Source organism: Phalacrocorax aristotelis, chromosome 9 (assembly GCF_949628215.1).
Source record: "Phalacrocorax aristotelis chromosome 9, bGulAri2.1, whole genome shotgun sequence".
NCBI lineage: Eukaryota > Metazoa > Chordata > Aves > Suliformes > Phalacrocoracidae > Phalacrocorax > Phalacrocorax aristotelis.
The window spans coordinates 21,376,324-21,397,751 of NC_134284.1; the positions used below are offsets into that span (position 1 = coordinate 21,376,324).

The 21,428-nt window shown below is 35.3% G+C and overlaps 1 protein-coding gene across 3 annotated transcripts in view; it reads left to right on the forward strand.

Annotated features, from left to right (window-relative positions):
• PPP4R4 (protein phosphatase 4 regulatory subunit 4) overlaps nt 1–21,428 on the forward strand; it is a 72,478-nt gene that overhangs the window by 24,079 nt on the left and 26,971 nt on the right. For all 3 annotated transcript variants that reach the window (XM_075103800.1, XM_075103799.1, XM_075103801.1), the window contains 6 exons: nt 547–649; nt 8,799–8,946; nt 9,641–9,714; nt 11,883–11,989; nt 14,518–14,625; nt 19,003–19,124. In XM_075103800.1, the coding sequence (XP_074959901.1) occupies nt 547–649; nt 8,799–8,946; nt 9,641–9,714; nt 11,883–11,989; nt 14,518–14,625; nt 19,003–19,124 (662 nt within the window). The remainder of the gene's footprint in view (nt 1–546; nt 650–8,798; nt 8,947–9,640; nt 9,715–11,882; nt 11,990–14,517; nt 14,626–19,002; nt 19,125–21,428) is intronic.

Genomic DNA, 21,428 nt, shown 5'->3' on the forward strand with positions numbered 1-21,428 from the left:
TTTTAATTGGGGAATATCAATGAGAGGGACAGGATGAGGAGAAATGTACAAGATCTGTAATCTAACCAAGCTTTTGCATCCTTCTTTAATCATGTTTGTCAATATATATCTGATTATATGTCTGTTTTCCCTACAAAAAGGAAAAAAGGTAGATTTCTGTTGTATGTTGTGTGTAGTTTTCACTTATATCATCTATTTGTCCCCTTCCTGTGTTTTAACACTTGTATTGTTAAAATATAATCTTCCACAAAACCACTGCCTTGATCATACAGTTTGAAAAGATATTTTGTTTTATAATTTTTTTTTCTAAAGCTACGCTAAAAATTAGAACATTCCATATTAGGAATGGTACAGAATAGCTTTATGGTTGATATTTTAATATTGTTTTCTACTACATATTATATAAAAAAAGTAATGCCTCTCTTATTATATGAAGAACCTGGGTAGTTTGGGTTTGTTTTTTGTTGTTGTTTTTTTTTTTAATGAAAGCTATGACCTTATAACCATCATAGACAGTAATGTATTGTATATGTGTATTTTTGTAAGTTCTGGCCAGGATATCCAAGGAACAAGTGTGGTGGCAAATCTTCCAGTCCTGATGCGACAGAACCCTGCAGAAACACTTCGTCGTGTTTTACCGAAAATCAGAGTAAGTTGTGTGTAATGAGGTTGGAATGTATCTTTTTCTGCCAGTATAAGTATTTTAACAAAGGCAAAAATAATTCCACTTCCATTGCAAACTCATTCTCTAGTAGAGGTACGTCCAGTAGATCTTCCACATTAATTCACCAAATTTACAAAGTATTGCAGGTATTATGTTTTCTGAAGATTGTTTCAGCAGGAAAATAAAACAGAATTAATACTATTTACATATTCTGAAGATTTACCAGTGTTTTGACAGCTTTTGAGAACTCTTCTTGAGGACCAGCCAGTCATAATGGTTCATTTTGATGTTCTCAATCGCCTTCCATCCAAACATTAAGATTTTCATGCTGCTATCCAGAAAATTATCCTTTGCTTTTAGCTGTCTGAAGCTTCATGTGCTGCCCTCCGCATTTTTAGTAAGTCAGTACTAGCTGTGATAGATGCATAATGGCCACATATTTTATCCAGTAGTTTTATATACAGATATATTTGTATAAAGGATATTTGGGTGGTTTAACCTGGAGAAAAGGAGGCTCCAGGGAGACTTTATTGCAGCCTTTCAGTACTTAAAGGGGGCTTATAAGAAAGATGGGGACAGACTTTTTAATAGGGCCTGTAGCGATAGGACAAGGGGTAATGTGTTTCAACTAAAAGAGGGTAGATTTAGACTAGATAAAAGGAAGAAATTTTTTATGATGAGGGTGGTGAAACACTGGCACAGGTTGCCCAGAGAGATGGTAGATGTCCCACCCCTGGAAACATTCAAGGTCAGGTTGGACGGGGCTCTGAGCAACCTGATCTAGTTGAAGATGTCCCTGCCCATGGCAGAGGGATTGGACTAGATGACCTTTAAAGGTCCCTTCCAACCCAAACCATTCTGTGATTTTATGATTTTAAGGAAGATAAATATATATTTCCACTCTGCCCCAGGTATGACCCCTTGCCTAGAAAAAAAAAAAGTTCATTTAAGGTGTGGTTCAAGGAGCAGCTTCAACCAAATAAGAACAAACTGCATCACAAATGCAAATGCGAAGAATGCAAAGCCTGGTAACTCTATATAGGCGTAATAACTCTGTGTAAGGTTACAACAGGAATTAAGACTTTGGTTATGTTAGCCTGCTTGTTAGAGTGGTTTTCATTGATTTTAAGGCTAGCAGCTGAGTGGAAAATTTGGTTTTGGCTTATTAAAGTATCTGAAAGTTTATTTTGGTAACAGCAAATTTCTGAGGTGTTTTTTTTAACTGGATGAGTGTATTATCAGTCTTTTACGGATACCATTGACAGTTTTTATGTGATTAAACCAAAGTTTTGATTTATAATAGTCTCTGGCCTGGTCTCATGCAATTGATCGCTTTGATATTAACCTGGTCCTAATTCATTCAGATTGCCAGCTAAAGGAACATTGTGTTTGTTAGTAGCTGTTTGAATGTATGTGCTCTCATGTATATATGGGAAAAGAGGTAAAAATCACAAGGATTTCTTGTAGAAATTTGATTTTCAAAGTGTTCAGTTGTGTTCATAATTTCATGGACAGACTCACTTTCCCCATACAATTTTAGAGAAATGTTTGACATTTTTGGTAGTGTGATTCAGTCACGATTTTATCGGGATGTTTTGTAGAGTTTAGGGTTTTTTTTCCCATATAATTTAAAATTATTTTCCCTTTTAACACAATTTGCCAACAAGAATGTTATTGCTGCAAACAAGTAATGCTTAAGAAGAGTATTTAGAACACTTCAGAAAGATGTAAAGAGTTTAGTTACTGATTCAAGCTAACTATGAATTTGTTGATATAATATACATTGAATTGAGAGTTTGAGTTAAGAATCTCCTCAGCTACCTTATTCTCTCTATCTCAAGCATTTCGGGGATGAGAAGAGAAAGTCTTCTGTAGTAGCTTCTGTGAGTTTTCTTGGTATATCTGTATCAGATTCTCATTGCCAGGTGTAAGAAAGTATATAATTATATTAGTAACAAATGTGACATGGCTGAGTCACATGCTTATGTTACACAGTTTTCTGTCTACCAAGGAGATGATTACTAAATAGCAAAGTGGGCCCATGCAAAAATTATACTTGTTTGTTCCAGTAAATGCTCATTTATATTTCATTGTTTTCTTTGGTGAAGTTCTGAAGAAATGAATTGTTTCTTTTATTGAATAGCTGTGTGGGTATGTATCTCTCAGCTTTTTTTTTTTTTTTTTTTAGGATAGCTACTGTAACATTATATTAATAAAAGAATTCCAGAAAAAATGTCATATTATGGGAAATTACTTGGTGTATTTCTTACTGCCTGTGGAACTGGTCTTAAACTGAATCCTCTCTCTGTCTCCTAATCTTAAGAAAGAAGCTGCTCAAGGGACAATTCAGTATTTGTAAAAAAAGTATTTTAATGTGTTATATTCCGCTCATTTGTTATTTGATTGACTGAAAGATGAGGAACAAATATATATGTAGGCCTCAACATGATTACTTAGCAAATACTCTTCTGTAGGATATTTAAATGCAAGCCCTACTGCAGGAGGAGTCTTAGGTTCCATGTTGTAGATGTACTTAGTAATAATCCATGCACTGATGTATGCTGGGGACCACCCAGCTGGGAAGTGGCTTTGTGGAAAAGGGACATAGGGGTCCTGGTGGACACCAAGCTGAACACAGGCCAGCAGCGTGCCCTTGCTGCAAAGCATCCTGGGCTGCATTAGGCAAAACATCGCCAGCAGTTTGAGGAAGATGATACTTCCCCTCCATTCCACCTTCTACTCTACTACATCTGTAGCACTGTGTCTAGTTCTGGGCTCCCAGGTGCAAGAGAGACATGGACACACTGAGGAGAGTACAATGAAGGGCTATGAAGAGGATTAAGGGACTGGAGCATATCTTCTATGAGGACAGGCTGAGAGGGCTGAGGCTGTTCAGTCTGCAGAAGAGAAGGCTTGGAGGGGATCTTATCAATCCAGGTATCAATAAATACCTGAAGGGAGGATGTAAAGAGGACAGAGCCAGGCTTTTTTCAGTGGTACCCAGTGACAGGGCAAGAGGTGGTGGGCACAAACCAAAACACAGGAGGTTCCCTCTGAACATCAGGAAATGCTTTTTCACTATGAAGGGTGACTGAGCCACTGGCACAGGTTACCCAGAGAGGTTGTGGGGCCTCCCTCCTTGGAGATATTCAGAAACTGTCTGGACATGTTCTGGCTCCAGGTGGCCCTGCTTGAGTAGGGGGATTGGACAAGATGACCTCCAGAGGTCCCTTCCAACCTCAACCATTCTGTGATTCTGTGAATATCAGACATCACCTTTCAACTTCACATTATCTCCTGAAACTTCTGTGATTCCAGGAGACTCCTGTTTCTTAAGAGGACCTGTTCCAAATGCTGTCTGATTTTTTAAATTCAGCAAATGGCCAAGAAATAGCTGTCCTTAGAACTGAGGACCAGTATAGCCTGACAGATTGTTCAGAAAACATTAAAGTACTTCTAGTTATCATGTTCTGTGCTATACAATGCAGGTCGATAGGCATTTTGTTTAAATATACATATGTGCCCATTTTAAATATAAATACGTGCCATTCTTTGAGAGAAAGAATGACTTGAAGTTGCAAAGTAATTGAAAGCCCTTTAACTTACACCAAGTTTCTGCAGTTACTACCACGTTATTCTGACATTCATCATGCATTCTTTCCTAAACCAACCTACTGGCTTCCAGAAAGGGTTTTGGGTTTTTTTTTCAATTTTCTGTTTAACATATGGAATCCATTTTTGTCTCTGTTGCTTCTGCTTTGAGAGCAGAGTTCTTCCTGAAATGAAATGAAGGAGTAATAAACGCTGGGGTTTTTTTACCCTTGTTTGTCAGGGTGTGGAGAAGTGGTAGTCTTTGCCTCTTTGCCTTTAAAAAGTCTAATATGGAAATACAGTTTTTGATTCTAGTCTCACTTTTTTTTTTATATAGGGATGGAGGGGAAAATTAAAAGGATGATCATTAGCATGATCAGAGCCTAGGGCCTGGAAAATATTTGTACAGTAGGAGTTGGAGCTCAGTGTATTTAGATCAGGTGGTACTTAATTACTTTGTAAAATTATCTTCCTGCATAATATTAAAGAACATTCAACTGCAAACCAGTATACGAAGAAAAAGAGTTAGGAATTGAAGACTGAAATATTAGAAATGAAGCAGACAATTTTATTAATAAATCTGATCAATCTTGAGCAAATAACTGAGAAAAGTAGTGTTTTTCATCTTGCAGTGTCATTTAAATCCAAACTGAATGTCTTCCTAGATGATAAATTAAATGAAACTTACGTTAATGGGCTCAAGGCAGAGGTAAAAGAGTGAAATATAATGAGGTTAGTCTAAGTGTTTCTTTCAGATTTAAGCTTTATAAATTAAAACTTTCTGGAATGTATGAGAGTTAAATTTCTTTCCGTGGCCATACTCTTATAAAGTAGGTTCTTCAGTGGTGGTTTGTTATCTAATATTTATTTAATCTGTAATAGAAGAACAGTTCTATTGTACCTGTGTTCACTGCACTTCTAACTGCAAAACAGTGTTTGACTTCGTTAAGCATTTGGCCTGTTTTTTTTCTTATCCTTGTTTTTATTGGAGTAATAGTCCTGACCATGAAGTGGAAACTGTTATAGTCTATAAAGGCATAGTTAAACTCAATGGCTATTAGTCTTGCAAATGTAGACTGGCATTGCAGGGAAATGAGCTGACTTAAATTACTGCACTTAGTTTCACTTCTGTAGATTGGGAAAAATAATTTATGAATTCAAATTCATAATAAATTAATGAAAAATGAGTTTGTAGTAGTTTCAGGGTGCTATTTATCTGAAAGTATTGTCACCACATAACTGGGTGGGGAAACCCAGTAAATAAGTGTACTTATTTAGCATACTTGCAGAAACCCAAAAGCAAAAATAAATATTGTTTTTATTAGAGCTGAGGATAAAACAGGTACCGGAAGAAATAAATGCAAGGAATGTTCTGGCTGGATATATTACAAATTTTTATTTCACTTGTGAGCAATTGATAAACCTGGTTACTTTTGTAAATAAATATAAAAATGAATATGTGCAAATTACTTATCATTCCTTAAAACCTAATTAAAATAAAATTATATCAAAGACCCTTTCTATATTTAACATAAGAGTGTTAGGTCTGAGAGAAGCAAAATCAAACAAACAATACGTCAACAAATATACCAGATCTAAGTAATGATTAAATTGGGTGTCAGTATTTTGGTTATGCTAATAAAACAAATATGTTGTTAAAATCTAAATGATATATGTAGGCATGAGATAATGAAATACATTTTTTAATTCTACAGTTAAAATGAAGTGGCATCCTTGTATGGGTTCTTTTGCATAGAGATCTCCACTCTGGATTTCTGCATGCGCCTCCTCATGAACCTTGGAAGTCATTGAAATGCAGATTAGCTTAGAGATTCCTCTCAGCATTTCTTGTTGTGCACCAAATGGCTCCTTTCAAATGATGTTAGTGGTATTTTCCCTGTTGTCTATCCTTGGGCACTTCCACCAGAAGCAGTGGAGGGAGACTGCAGGTGTCTGTCTGACTGACTAATAAGAGATTTCTCCAAATGTTGTGATTGCAGAAAACTATGGCTATTCTTGTTGAAGTGTATACATCAAGCCTTATTTGGTGCTCTCTGATTAGTTTGAAACTCATTTTCACGGTTACTTCTTTTCCTAATATACCTGCCTCCCCTTGAAAGCTTTTCTTTTTCCCTAGTTGATTTTATAGTTTAAGAAGAGGTGGGGTGATTTTTCACTCCGTCTTATACCTAACATTGATCTTAAGGTCCATCCTCATTGTATCTTTGAGCTTCTGTAAATGCCATTATTTCTGTGTCTTTCTGGTCCTAAATGAAGATTTCTGTCATATCAATGCAGTTACTAAAACGATTGACTACGTTTCTGCTTGCAGCATTCTTTCAAGAGAACTCTGTTGCTGCAGGGCATAAAGTGCATTAAACTAGAGGTGAATTTTTTGTTTTCCCATTAATGGAATAAGCCAGGCTTTCTAAATTCTGCAAGTTTTGATGCCTGAGTTTAACTTGTAGACGTTAGGATAGTTCAAGAACATCCTAATACCCTTAAATTCCTTTAAATATGCTTGTCTGAATAAGATAGGTAAAGCTTTTTTTCCTCCAGAGTGAGAATATGTGGAGGATCTGTGTATAGAAAAATACATTACTTTTGAAATAATTAAATTTGTATTAAGTAAATTTAAGTCACTCAACTTGAGTTCAGTGAAATTGGAATGAGGAGACCCATATATTTTCAGAAGTGGAACTGTACAGTTCTGAGTGCAAGCATCATTGCAGGCAGGTGTGTGAGCAATCCAGAAACTTAAATTTCAGTGTCTCCTGAGGTCCATGAGGATGCACATCCAGAGAATGTGTTCTCACATATGATTATCCAGAGTTGTGTGGACCTACGGAGGAGGCTATTTGGAAACCTTATTTGATGGTAAGTAAACCTGTTTGCATTGTGTACAGAGGGAATATGTATATAAAATTGAGTCCAGCTCTATTATGTTCTAGTCTGCAGTGGTCTCTTAGCATCTACAGTGGTGCTAAGATAGTTCTTTTGATTATTTTGGGGATGTTTTTTTGAACAAGTGTAAGCCAAAATACCAGAACAGTATGCACAGGTATTCTGATCCCAGAAACATTCAAGTTACAAAATTGGTAGGTGTCCGTATTCTTGGCTGTGGCTGTGGCTGTTGTAATAACAATGGAGGGATGAGAACAGAGGTAGGCTGTGGCTATAACAAGAGTGGTTCCCATGGCTTTTGAATGCAAATATTTTATCACACTTTGGTAAGCTGAGCAATGCTTTTTCTTTTTTTCATTTGGGGGAGCAGGGGCACAGAGAATGCTGTTACAAATATACACAGCTGTATACTCAGACAGCTGTTGAGAGATAAGTAGTGGTTTGCTTTGGAATCAGATAAACTAAAAATTACGCATTTGCACGTGCAAACGGGTGGACATTTGTGTAATAAGAACTTCTTGTTTTACTCTGAAGTAAGCAAAGTCTACTAAATAATTCCTCAGATGTTCTCTGCAAACTGAATTTTCTCAGCAAAAATTCCTCTGCTATATAATACTTAGGTGAATAATGGATGTTTTCTTAATCTGGTCTAGGCTGTTTTTTTAAAAAAAAATTAAAGTATCAGCTTATAGTTCTTTTTTTTTTATGTGTGACCTGAGAAAAACCTGTTTATTTCAAGTACTTTATATATGTGGCTTTGTTTCTTTTTTAAAGTGCTAAATAGGAAGTATGGGCTTTAAACTCTTACTGAGTTTGGAATACTTTGTAAAATGAGTGTAATTCTTTAGTAGTCCAATAATGCACTTTATTTTCTCATGAGATAGATATGTTTAGAGAAGTGAACAAATGGAATGTTCACCTACCTGACAGTGTGTGTACTAACAATGAATGCTATGTCATAAATTGCATCCTGCAAGCTCTTTGGCAGGTGCATAAATCTGAAATTTAAATTTCCTTTTTGATTCGTTCAAAAAGTTTAATGATATTTCATTCCCCTATTATCTTTAACTTCTGAAATAACACTTTTAAAGACAGTCTAATTAATTATATATGTATATGTTAAAGCTAAGCGCTGGTAAATGCTGGGTTACTTTAAATATTCTAGTACACCTTGCTTTATTCTTAAGACTATATACATACACACACACGCATTTTCATTTGTGTTCCATGTCAGTTGGCAAGGGATGAGATTTAAATTGCCTTCTGCTATTTTAGTATCTCTTGCTGGATGAATGGAATATTTGTTTTTTATTTGTGTGCATAAACAGCAGAAGTGCAGTTGTTGGCTGGTCTGGTTTTACCTCTCATTTTATAAAGTCAAAAAATCCACACATATGCACTGATGAAACTGAAAGTGGGAAAGTCTTAGAATTAACTTTATTTTTCTTGAAGGCTCATTCTATAAGAGATTTTAGTACCTCCAAGTAACTGCCATTAAGAGAAAATAATTTTCCAGCCACTTTTGTAGTTTACCCAGGTTGTTGCATATTCACTCTTAAAAGTGAATGTAAAAATTTGAACGTTCTTTCAGTTTATTTCTGCCTCATGCTCTAAATTGATGTAATTTGCAATTATACAGGACGTGCTGCATGTTGCAGGAGTGGAAATGCAGTTAACAGCTGCTGTTTCATTTTTGACTGTTCTGCAAGAGGAGTCGGTCTCCATTCATACGTACTCACACTCCTTCCTGCACATCATTCTCCAGAACATGGAACACAAAGATGCAGGTCAGGGCTGTACAACTCTGCTGATGACTGATTACTTATATATGTTTTGTTTCCTTAGTGACTGCACAATACTTTTTAAAGCAGTGAGTGCAATCAGTGTGATTTTGTATCTAGACTTGCATAAATGAAAATATTTTTGCATGCTGACCACTTACATACTGATATTTAAATGTAATTCTGATTGAAACGCAAAAAAACACTTTGTCTGGAGGACTAAATCCCACGGTTGTTACTGAGTCCAAGCTTCTACTGAAGTACCAGACTAATGTGGCTGAGAAAATAGCAGGAGAATGGTTTGACGTTTCTTCTGTAATTATTAGTTTTTCTTAACTTCTTTGACACTATTTTTAAGATATAAAGGAAAAAGGGTCTATTGTAAAACTAGAAAGTTTTACTGGGCATAAGAAAATAATATGCTTCTAAATGAGGGAAATTCTCATTTTAAAACAAACAGGATAGTTATATTCCTCTACCAGAATTCAAAAGGTAAAAAAATGGGACAGAATTTGCTTCTTAACTATTCTACTTCTTAATGAGTGTTTGAAGTCTTGCATGTTAATTTAGTAACTTTTAGATATATAGCTCCTTGAAGAGAGGAGTTTAAAAAATGAGAACTAATTTTGTAAAACTGGTGTGTGTTTTGTTATATTCATTGTATGCATAACATAACATATAACCCATTTCTTTCTATCAGGTGTCAGCAATGCGTGGCTAGAAACTCTTCTTGCTGTAATAGAAGCTTTACCAAAAGAGACTATCAGACATGAGGTAATAATATTCTCCCACTTAAGCTAGCAACAAATTAATAATATTTTGTAAGATTGTAGTTCCCTGCAAGTCTTACTCGTTTCAGTAAGATTTGTGGCAGTTCTATACCTGTGAAAACAGTAATGCTTGTGGAATATACTGTAAGAGAGGAACGTGCTAAAAGGCGAGACAGGAAGGTCACCTTAAAATTTTTAGTGTTCTTCAGTAAATAAAGACTGTTTACTGTAACACTTCTACTGCACTTAGGATTCTCAGTACCATGTTTTCATGTATCCTGTTCTGGTTTACAGAGGATAGTATCTCATTCTGCGTCTTCATGAAAGAGCTACATTTTGCTTGCTACTGGACTAAAATTCTGCTTTTTGCTAAATGATACTGAATGCTAGAGATCCATTTCACTGTTTCAGTTGGTTTTGATGTACCAAAAACCTAATGCCCTTCCAACACTTAATTTTTCACTGTGTAGCTCAAGAAAGAGGGAGGAAATCTGTCACTAAGTCATAATGTCACTCCCCTTTACTCAGCTAATTTATTCAGTTTTGTTTTGAGTATTCATATTTCGTTGTTAAGTTTAAAAGCTTTGCAACAGGCATATTTTACTGCGTTTCTAATTTAAAACTGGATGGAGATTTAAATATATTACCATTTGTGTAGTATAAAAATACTAATTAAAATTAGTGGGTAATTGAAATCCATCACTGTTTAAAAATATACTTCCAAAGGGTGAAAAGTTAGGTTGGAAAAAAAAAAAGAGAAATTATTCTAGTCACCTCCGAAATCTAATGGTAATGTAATTTTAAAGATGCCAATTAAACAAGATGGAGTTTCCTCCCTTGATTTGTCTCTAGGAACACATAAGTTTCCACAAAATTTTGCTTTGACAAGATCACAACTGATAAAACAGTGTTGATTCAGCAGCTGTTGGAATACCCTAGTTGTTAATATGTTTTTCGTAAGTAAAAATAATAGGACAATCATGGATTTCAAGGACATAAGGAAAGGTATGTGTGTCAGGCCAAAGGTCAGCCTAACCCAGTATCCTGTCTCTGGCAATGGTCACTTCATGGGGCAGACTGTGTCTAGGTCAGTAATTGGAGTTAGTATTACTAGGCATGGTGTGTTTGCTGTCATTGTTCAAAGACCAAGTAAGTAATACACGCTTTTGTAGGTAACTAATGATATGTTTCTTTATGCAGCATTATAGTTAGAAGCATACCTTAAGTACTAATTCTAGTCTGGGCGATCTGTTTCTCCTTATAGTGGTAAGATTTTCTTATCTCAAAATTTCAGCTGGTAAGAGGAGCAGAAAAATGCTTTTAGAATTTTGTTGGACTTTCCTGCCCTCTATATCATCCTCTTGTGGAACTCTGCAAAAGAGATTGAGGGAGGTACTGTGGCAGACTACAGGAGATACCTCTCTGTAATGTTCCTCTTGGCCTGGCACCTGGATTTCTGTGCTTAATATATCTAAATATGGTGTTCTGCAGGCCTTTCTTAGTTTGTTTCTGGCACCATAGAGGTGATCCAACAAATGACTGCCGAGTTCCAATAAGATGCAGGTTTTCTGCATCTGTATGGAAAAGAAATCTCTTCCCTGCAGATCCCCAAAGTATGCATAATCAAGAGGGATTGTTGCCTCAAAACTTTACATCATAAGGGGTGTTTCCTGGGAAAATTTATGAGAAAGAGGCTTCCTTTTCCTTTCTCTGCATTTTTATTTTCTTGTGCAGGAACATATTTAACAACTTTTGTGAAAATTACCAGCTAATAGCTATAAATATTCATACACAACTTAGTCTCAAAATAAAGACACAAGTAGACAGATGTAAAACTGTGGCTGTGATGTGAATCAGAAACTGCTGTTTGGGCCGGTTTTATGGCTTGGACCAGTGATACGGGTTTAGTATGTTATAATTAGCACAAATATGAAATAACAGGTTTCCAATAGACTGTTAATGTACATAGGCATTAGTACTGATTAATTCCATGAAAGGGGTAGGTGACATCTGGGATGTTTTTCGAGGTTTTTTTAATGTTTATTGGTTTGGGTTTTTTGGTGTTTTTTGTGTTGTGTTTTGTTTTTTGTTTTTTTTTTTTTAAGAAGGGGAATATGTTATTTACTGCTTGCATTTCTTCTGTTCACATTTCTTCTTTTTTCTTTCATATAGATCCTGAATCCACTTATTTCCAAAGCACAGCTTTCTCAAACACTTCAGTCCCGCTTAGTTAGTTGTAAAATCATGGGAAAATTAGCCAACAAATTTGAAGCTCATATGTAAGTAGGCTGTATGTATATTGACGTTCCACAGTACATACCTGTATTTCTCTGTTAATGGGCAAAAGTAACTACAAGAAAAGTAGACTTTATTGCAAAAACTAAATGCTTTCTTTATAATAGATTCCTTTATCTGGATATTAATTAATAACAAAAAAAGAGATGAATATGTAACTAGCATATTCAGACTTGATGATGTTCAGTTTCTAACTTCAGTTTGTATGTTCTTCCACAGGTTTGAATGGGTACCATTTTCATGCTGTTCTACCATATTGTTTTTCTTACTAGGAAATAAGCCAAACAGTGGATTTTTCTGCAATTTATAGAGACAGGACACAAAGTCATCACCTTAGAGCATCTTGTCATAAAGGAAAAAATCCTGTTCCTAACTTTTTATTTATCTAATCAAAGTTAACATGTAGTTACATGTTTTTCTATCCCTGGTTATATGGAGATGTATCGGGAGCCAATGTTGCTGCCTGATACTATCTAGCTCTTAGAGAACTGTGGGTTTGGACAGTGGTGCAGAAGAGGGAAGCAATGATGAAAGTAAATCTGAATAACTTATCTGCCCAAAGCAGTAGGTACAGTACATTCTTTGGACAGTTTATCCAGTCTTATGATAGTAGGACCTTTTCACCAAATGTGTTTCCTGTCCAGGCAATTGGGCATATGTGATTTTTGTATTACAAAAGGAATCCAGTGAAGGCTACTAAATGCACAGAAACCATGCCTAGCTGAGGAAATCTGCCATAATAGTGGTTTTGATCTCCCCCGAAATGTAAGAATTCAGCATAACAGAAAAGATGAACAACAGGACATATGACAAGACATTTAGAAATAAATTTCTTTAATTTATGATTTTTTTCCTTCAATAAAAAAGATCTAGAAGCAACCAAAAGGAAGCTATCTATGCCTTCATTTACTATGTAGACTACACCTGTTGGACATGCAAAAGTTAATGGGCATGATGAAAGTAGTATTTTTGAGAAGGTTACCAGAGCCTTCAAATCTTTATCTTCAAAATCTGTAGAATTCTGGCAGAACCATAATTGCTTTTATTTATTTGATGTTACATGAAAATAAAGTGAATTTCCAGATCAGTTGGAATCTTAGGAGAAATTATAATAATGTTAGCCATAATAAGTTCAGATAATCGTACTTGGTTGGGTTTGCTTAATATCATTCCTTGCTTATCAGAAATAGGAACCCCCTCATTTCAGTGAACAGATAGTAACACCATTTTTGTACAGAAGCTGTGTGTTAAGAAGATTGCTGAGAATTTTCTGGGATATATTGATCCTCTGGTAGAGGGCTCTGAGTGCAGTTCAGAGGGCTGAAAAGAGACCTGGACCCACAGGTTTAGAATGTGGCAGGCTGAGTAAGATCCATGGCACACTCTCATTCCCCTTGCAGGATGGGTCTTGGTAAAGGCTCAGGAGCTGTGTCAGGCCTCAGGAGCAGGCAACATATAAGCACATCTTCACATTCTTCAGAATGGCAACATTTTTCCTCATAAAATTTATACTATAATTAAAAACCTTTCTTTTGTAATACACGACTCCCTGGTTATTTTATAGGGTATTGTGAATGTCCCGACCTTGGAATAGAGCATTAGTTTTTCTACCCTCTATTCTAACAGCTAGTTAAAAACGGGTCTTTTTTTGAACTAGTCCCTACTTTAGAGTATTATAAAATGCCAAACTCCCAAGACTTCATACAATTTTTGAAACTTGAGGCCAAATTTTGCTGTAAGTAGTAAATTACTTTTCACTGGGATGAGTGGAGGCTGTGCAAGCTGGCTTGAAAATTTGCTTGTCTGTGGCTTCACATTATTTCTCCTGAGTTTTGCAACAACATGAGGATTTGGATAGAGATATTTTATGAACACTCATGACAGCATCTTGGGCGGTGAAAGAAAACACAATGGGCAATTCTGCCAAGTTGTTATACTTGATTTTATTTAAATAGAATTCAAAATAGTTATTTTGTTTCTGCCATTGATTTAACCTGAATACTTGGGTCTACTTGCATGAAGTCATTGCAGTACTGAAGCTTTTAGTCGTAAATTATTTTTTCTACTTTCTTGCCAAATATCTCTTTGGTGATACGTGCATACCAAAGATGAGGTATTAGAGACAATTAATTGGGATTTGCAATTCCATTTATATAATTCTTTGTATTCTTACAGTGACTGTTCAAAAATTGTACTGAAGATGGTTATTAAATGAAGACAGCATTTCTAAGCCTACCTACTATTTTTGTAGCTAAAAAAAAATAGGTGAATATGAGTCAGTTGTAATGACTGTAAATAATCCTTTTCCTGCTTCTTTATAGCACTTATTTGTGTCCTATGTACAGTATTCTTTTATAATTCCAAATTCTCAGAAAAATCATTCACCATGTGTGATAAATTAGTTTCTAAAAAATTACCACTAGAAGTAATATATGGGTAAAATTTGCATACTACAGAGTGGATTTTATATATTTTTGTTCTCTATATTAATAAAAAATGTTCACATTTTTAGTATTAAAAGAGAGATTCTTCCATTGGTAAAATCACTGTGCCAGGATGTGGAATATGAAGTTAGAACTTGCATGTGTCGGCAACTGGAACATATAGCTCAAGGAATAGGGTGAGTGTGATTTGCATAACTGCTTCTAAATGCAAAATCTTTCTCTAAAATATTTAATGGTAACCTAAAAACTCCTTTTAAGATTTCTAAGTTAATTCACATACACTCAATAATGAATTTGGAGTGTACGGATGTGTTCTTAGGCTTAGGAATTGTCTGTTGGCAGTTGGCTCTTTTCCATTTTCAGATTTTTGTTCCTCTCTGACAGTAAAATTGCTGAACCATGCAAACAACAGTTTTTTGTAAATAAAAAATTCATTTATGGCTTCTTGAAATCATCTCAATTTTACATTCCTGTCATTGGGCTTGTTTAAAAATGGAAGAGGATTATGGCAAGTATTAGCAGTTCCTAATAATTACTGTGCAGTTTTCTGTGAAAGGCAGAATGTGTTTTGTAAGCAAATTTCAGATCAGTATCAACTTTTACTCTAAGCTTGAAGACCTTCAATATTGCACATATAGGAATAGAAAAACTCTGGAACTTCTATTTTAATAAATAGAACACGTTAACTACCCACACAGGATTGGTCTCTGAACAAATATTTTAAAATTCCAGGTCTGCCCTCCTGTTGTTGTATCAGGAAGAAAAAAAAGCAGTAACTTCTCTTACAGAGAATTATCAAGTAAAGTTCCCTGTCCTGTGTTATACAGCATGGATAGATTAGATCTTAAGAGTCCCTCTAGCTTTTAAAATTGTGAATTTATGAGCAAATTCAAGGATGAGGCTGAAACTGAAATGTAATTTGAAAGATACAGTAAATATGCACTTCTGTTTGTCAGTGCTGGTGTTTGTGGAAAAGCTGCCTTCCTGTGGCTGTGGAATGATTTATTGTGTTTTAAATTGAGTTATTAAAAAAAAAGAAACCCAAAAATAAACAAACAAAAAGCCAAACAAAAACCACCACAAATTCCTGAAGCAACTGATTTACTTCTCAACCATGGAATACTGGAAATATGTACATGTGGGAGGTGTTTTAGCTTACTCAGATATAGGGAATGAATATCCACTGCAAGAACTAAGCATTACTGCCATATACTTAATTTAACTTTGTTTTGGTAAAGGTCATTCAGGGTAGTAATTTCTAGATTCATAGATAAACTTGTCTTTATTGCATGCAAAATAATTTTATACATGTGCTTTAGGTACCACTCCTGCAAGGTTCTTGTCGTGCAAGTTCAGAGGAAGTGAATAATGGGAAAACACAATATTACCCATCTCAGTAAAGTTACTCATTTGTTTTTGTGCTTATTTTTTAAATAAAAAAATGTAGGTTAGCAAGGTAAATAATTTTAATGGTTTTCCATATTGAATGGCTTTGAATTTAAAAGAACTTGTGATTGCAGAAAAGAAAGGTAGTATTTGCCAATATTGTTGATATTTGTAAAACTGAAAATTTAACATGCATTTTACTAAACTGAATTATTGAATAATTTGAGCTTGCATTTATTTTTACTGTATGCATGTATTGCATGAATCTTTGTTTCTTGAAATCAAATTCTGTTTAATGGGAGATTAAAGATGAGTGAAAGCGAGGGTTCTGTGTATCTTCAGGGAGTGACCAGGGGTTTTTTTCCATGACTACTGAGTTTTGAAGGGAGGGATGGTTCTAAGTGTCATATTAGCTTGAAGATTTTTCATGCCACCAAAATGGAAATCCACAGAAACATATGTGCAAAGCATTTTTTTCCCTTTCTTTTTTTTTCCTTGATTTCTGGGTCTTGATTTAGGATGTGGTCCTACCCTTCTCTCCCCTGACCATTCTTATGCCATAGCTTCTTGTCTATGTCAATCACCTTCCTTCCTCCCTCTTTTCTCATTTGTTGTTGCTCAATCCCATGAGATGTTTTTGGTGTCTTATTTGAGATACCGTCTGCATTTCCATGGATTCCTCTAACCTTCTCAGTTAACCTCTGCTGCTATAGTCAAGAGCTAAGAAATAATCATATGAATTTGGCTTTGAAAATTATTTGTGACATGTAATGCAGCAAAATATTTTTTTTCAAAATAGTGTTATTCTGCGTAAAATAACTCTTATCTAGGGTAAGCATATGGTTAGAGAATATTCCTTTCACCTTTAGGAAGCACTCACAGGTTCTATGAATCTGTGTGAATTTGCTTTCAGCAGTTTTATTTTAAATTTAAGATAGATATATGTCCAACTAGATGTTAAGATAAGAACTAAATGTGTGCATTTGTGTTTTTTTCCTCTCTCCTCCAATGTATATTAAGCAGTGTGAAAGAAGAAGCGCAAAAGTTTTCATTTGTAAGAAGGTGGCTATATCTTTTACGAATAAGTGACCATTTTGGAAAGGAAAAGAAAATTTCTTCATTCTGTTTAGTGTCTTTAAAATGAACTAAATTGGTTTATTATATCTGGGAGCTGAAAGTCTTAAAACAAGATAGGTGTTATGCAGCGCCAAATGACAGTATTACTGGCAATTTACCCAGCCTTAGAATAGTGGCTTAATAGGGCTAAATACATAGTTATCAATTAGTGGTCCATTCTGTATATTTTTCTTTAATTCTTTCCTCCCCAACTTTTATTTTTAGCATTAATGTATCCATATACACTGTTTTATCTCTGAGGTTTTTGCCTAGTCCCTTCCCAATGCTTTAGATGGTTTAATCTTTAATCTCATAAGAAATGGTGAACTGTCAGTATTTTCAGTATATAAATTATTGCAGTGTTTCATGTTGAGGATGAATAAGTAGTAGGAAAATAAAGGCAATTAAATAAACAGAAATAAACACATTTTTACGTAAATGTTGAAGGCATAATGTAATGGTAGTCCCAATGCTTATTTTTAGTATTTAGTGATGTTAGCACTAAATGATATCATGTCATTTTCTCATAACTTTGTATGAATGATTAATCATCTGTTTGGAAGAATACTGTTAAGCTACAACTTGATTTGCTGGTAACAATAATAAACTCTGTAAGGTGCAAATCACTTTGCTGATTGTAAACGTTCAAAAGTATTATTGTTCATATTGATTTACAGAAGGGACAGCTGTTACTCATTTAGTCTGATTGGAAGGGGAATTTGGGGCATTTTTATTTCAGAAAAAATCTGTCATCTTGGAGGCTGTGATTAGTTTTGTATTAAAAACTGATTGAAATGACAGTGTCTAAATTCTTCGTACACAGTTGCTAAGTGTCAAAGAGTTTTGATTTTGTCATCTTGGTTAATGCTCATGTAATGTAATTTTATCAGAGCATTTCCCTGCAGTTTTATGATTTGGGCAGTATAAACATTGAGGACCCGATCCCTGGCTATTATAAATTGCTGAGGTCCCATTCCTGAGATGTGGTTTCACAGCTTTTGCTAATTGATGAACAGAGCAAGAGCTCATACATCAGAACAGGACTAAGTGGGCTTCTGAACTCAAATGCAGACAAATTTAAAGATTAGAAATCTTGACTACTATAAATAAAAAAATGACCATGACAGAAAAAAAACAGTGGAAATACTGGGTATGTCTTCTGCGTACTTGTTGATAGTGGGACTGCAGAGAAGATCTTTCTAATCTCTTAAAGCAATCAAGAATCGGGTATACACTGGGGCATGGGAAATTTTGCTGGTTGGTAGCTTCTATAGAAGCTATACTTCTGCTCCAAGAAGCAAAACTCTTCACCTTACTTATGCCAGGCAGCTTACAGTGCAAAAGTTTCTCTGTTGAGAGTATTTCACTCCTCCTTAGTCACATCTCTGATTAAGCTCTGATTTCTAAGTCGGTCCCTAATAAAGCAATCTGCTGCCAATGTATAGATTCAAGTTGTCAGGACTGTCACACAACCAGATAGTGCTAGTAGTTACCAAGGCAAAAAGAAGCAAGCAGAACGCTTTCTGTACTACTTTAAAACAAGCCTAAAGGCTAGTGTTTGGACTAGTTGGGAAACCACGTTTACTCTGAGCGGTAGTTGCATACCCTCTGTAAAGAAGGCTCTTTGAAGCGTAAGATTTCCAGACACTTCAATCCAACATGACTCATATTTAATTTTTCACTTTGGACCATTGCATTGAGCAGTTTCTGCATATTTGATGAGTTTTCTTACTGACGCAGTGAAGTAGCTGGACTTCTTTGAGTTTTTTCAGACTCCATTTTCTCTGATTTATTTCAGGCTAATTTGCATGCTTTTTTAGTGATGAATTTTCACATTTTGAACTTGCATGTTTGTTTGGCTGAGAAAGAAAAGAGTCGTGAGATTGACTGGAGGTTTTTATTAGATTTTCATTTCCTTACAGCTTTGTCAATTTTTCCTTCTTGACTATCCTCAAAATATCTAAATGAGTATTTCAAGGAAGAATTCTGGTTTGCTGTGACAATATTGTTTCATCATATGTTTTGTCTTGACTGCTTGCCTCGCTTTGCAGGACAGAACTAACAAAAACTGTGGTGCTTCCCGAGTTAGTAGAGCTGGCGAGAGATGAGGGCAGCAGTGTACGCCTTGCAGCTTTTGAGACATTAGTGAATCTGCTTGATATGTTTGATGCAGGTAAGGATTTAATTTAGGCTTACTAGCCCAGTCCTTAATGCTTTAATGCGTCTTCTAAATGTATTTAAATGTTTTTTGTTCTGTCTGCATTCTCCAGACATTTCTGAATTTAGTTTATTTCTTTTATCCTTTATGTATTTTATGTCTTGCAGTACTTCATACATAGTAAGTTTTAAGAAGGTGAACCAGCTGTCCATGAAATCAGTTATCTTATTGCAAGTTTCAAATATAATGTGGCTAAATGGAATGAGTAAAATTGCTCTATAAATGATAGGAATAATGGGTGGTTAGTATTTACTTAACACTATCAATACACAGAATGGAAAATGTTAGCCCAACAGATGCCATTGCTTATGTTTTTTTTGCTGTTAACTAGTTTTTGCCTCTTAACTGAAGTAAAGCTAGTCCTAACTACAGACTGCAGTCTGCCTTCTGAGTTGAAGAGCCTGGACTGAGGCAATGATCTGATATTTGTGTGTGTATCAGTAAATCTTGCAGATTTTAACATCCAGTGTTACGTGTCAAATTTTGGAACAGAAAATATTTCTTCATGTCCCATAAAATGCAGTGTGCACAACTGATAGGTTTTAGAGGTACTAAGCATCAGCAATTACTGTTTAAATCCCTTTAAATTTGTGGCTGTATGGCACTGAAAGCTTTATTTTTTGCAATGGGAACGCATGTGTTTTATAAAACTTTTCTCTATTTAAAACAGAAAATGTAAATGCTTGTATTTTCTCAGTGCTCTATATCTTTCCTCTAATCAACATGCATATTTCATGCTTCTCCAGGTGTAGGGGTGAGTGTCTCCATGTGAGGAAGGAGAAATTCTGTGGTGTATCTGGTTCTTTTGGCATAGTCGTGGTGGGTTACCTACGTGCCTGGCTCTCAGGTTCTCATCACAAGTTCAGTTTGACGCTGATTGGGGCAAACTTTAACGAGAGCTACTGTGACTGCTCCAGTATAGGGGAACGTTCTGGGTAATTGCTGTGCCTTGTCCTCCAGTCAACCGCTTTGTCTTGATTTTTGCAGGGTGATGTAGAAGACAGTAACACGGTAACAGCCAGCTTTTTTGGCTCTGTATCAGTTGTGCTCTCCACTTTTTTTTGTGTGTGTGTTTTTTCCTTTTACAACTGGAAATGTACAAAGCAGTGAAGTACATGAAAAAGTATTTTATACTGTTGATCACTGCTCATTATTTGCCACTCTGCTCTTTATATTGTCTTTTTCCAAACTCTTTAGTTGTTTACCTTCATTAGCAACTCTGTATTTTGCACAACGTTTCCCACTCCTGCTCCCATCTTACTGACTTTACTACTCCTTCCTGATACATAAGTGAGGAGCAAATATTTACCGTACAGGAACTTGATGATGAACTACTAAAATACATGATTGCATATAAACCATATAGAGGAGTATGCAAAGAAATAAGATAGTTTTGGGAAGAATACCATAAAGGGTCTTTTTAGCAGCTAGTGCTTATATCAGTAAGTATGATACTAGGTTAATTTTCAAATTATTGAGCCTTTGCATTGATGCTATCAAGTTTCTGCTTCTCTTTGCACCTCCCAGTCTTCACTCCTTCTCCCCTCAATTGCTGTAACTACTGCTTTAAGCTGTTGAAAAAGCATAGAGAAAGCAATCAGGGATTATTTACAGGTTTGTAAGGAATGTGTTTCTAGAAATTCTGTTTGTGTAGTTTTTGGTTTCACGACTGAACTAGAAAATGAGTATTTTGAAGGTAGATGACCCAAAATTATATCCTAGGGTTTCTTTCCCACAATATAAAAATATTTCTTCAGGTCAACATAAATATTTTGTTCAGCCATATTTATTTGCTGGATTTTGGTGTTGATCTACCATTAAAAAATAATAATCCCTTTAAACCTTGAGTATTTTAAAATACAATGGTTTTATTTAAAACAAGTCAAAACACATAAATGTCTTTGGACATTTACTTCTTTATTTTATAAGGAGGCAGAGTGCCTGGATTTGACTTCAGTTTCTAAATCATTTCATTTCTTTCTTCTGTCCTTAACTATTTTTGTTTCTCTGTGAATTTACTGTTTACCAAAAGATATTCAACCTCTTCTCAGTAGGCTGAAAAAATTCACTTCTGGTGTATCTGTGTTTTTCTTTTTACTGTTATAGTCAGGTTTGGTCTTGATGTCCCTGTATTCCTACTATTGTAGGAAATATTATTGTAGGAGTACTGCAGTACTCTTTCTCTTCATGTACTCTTGGCAAATAGAGAAGTTAGTGACTGTTCATTTACTCTCTGTCTCATCCTTTACTGGTGGATGC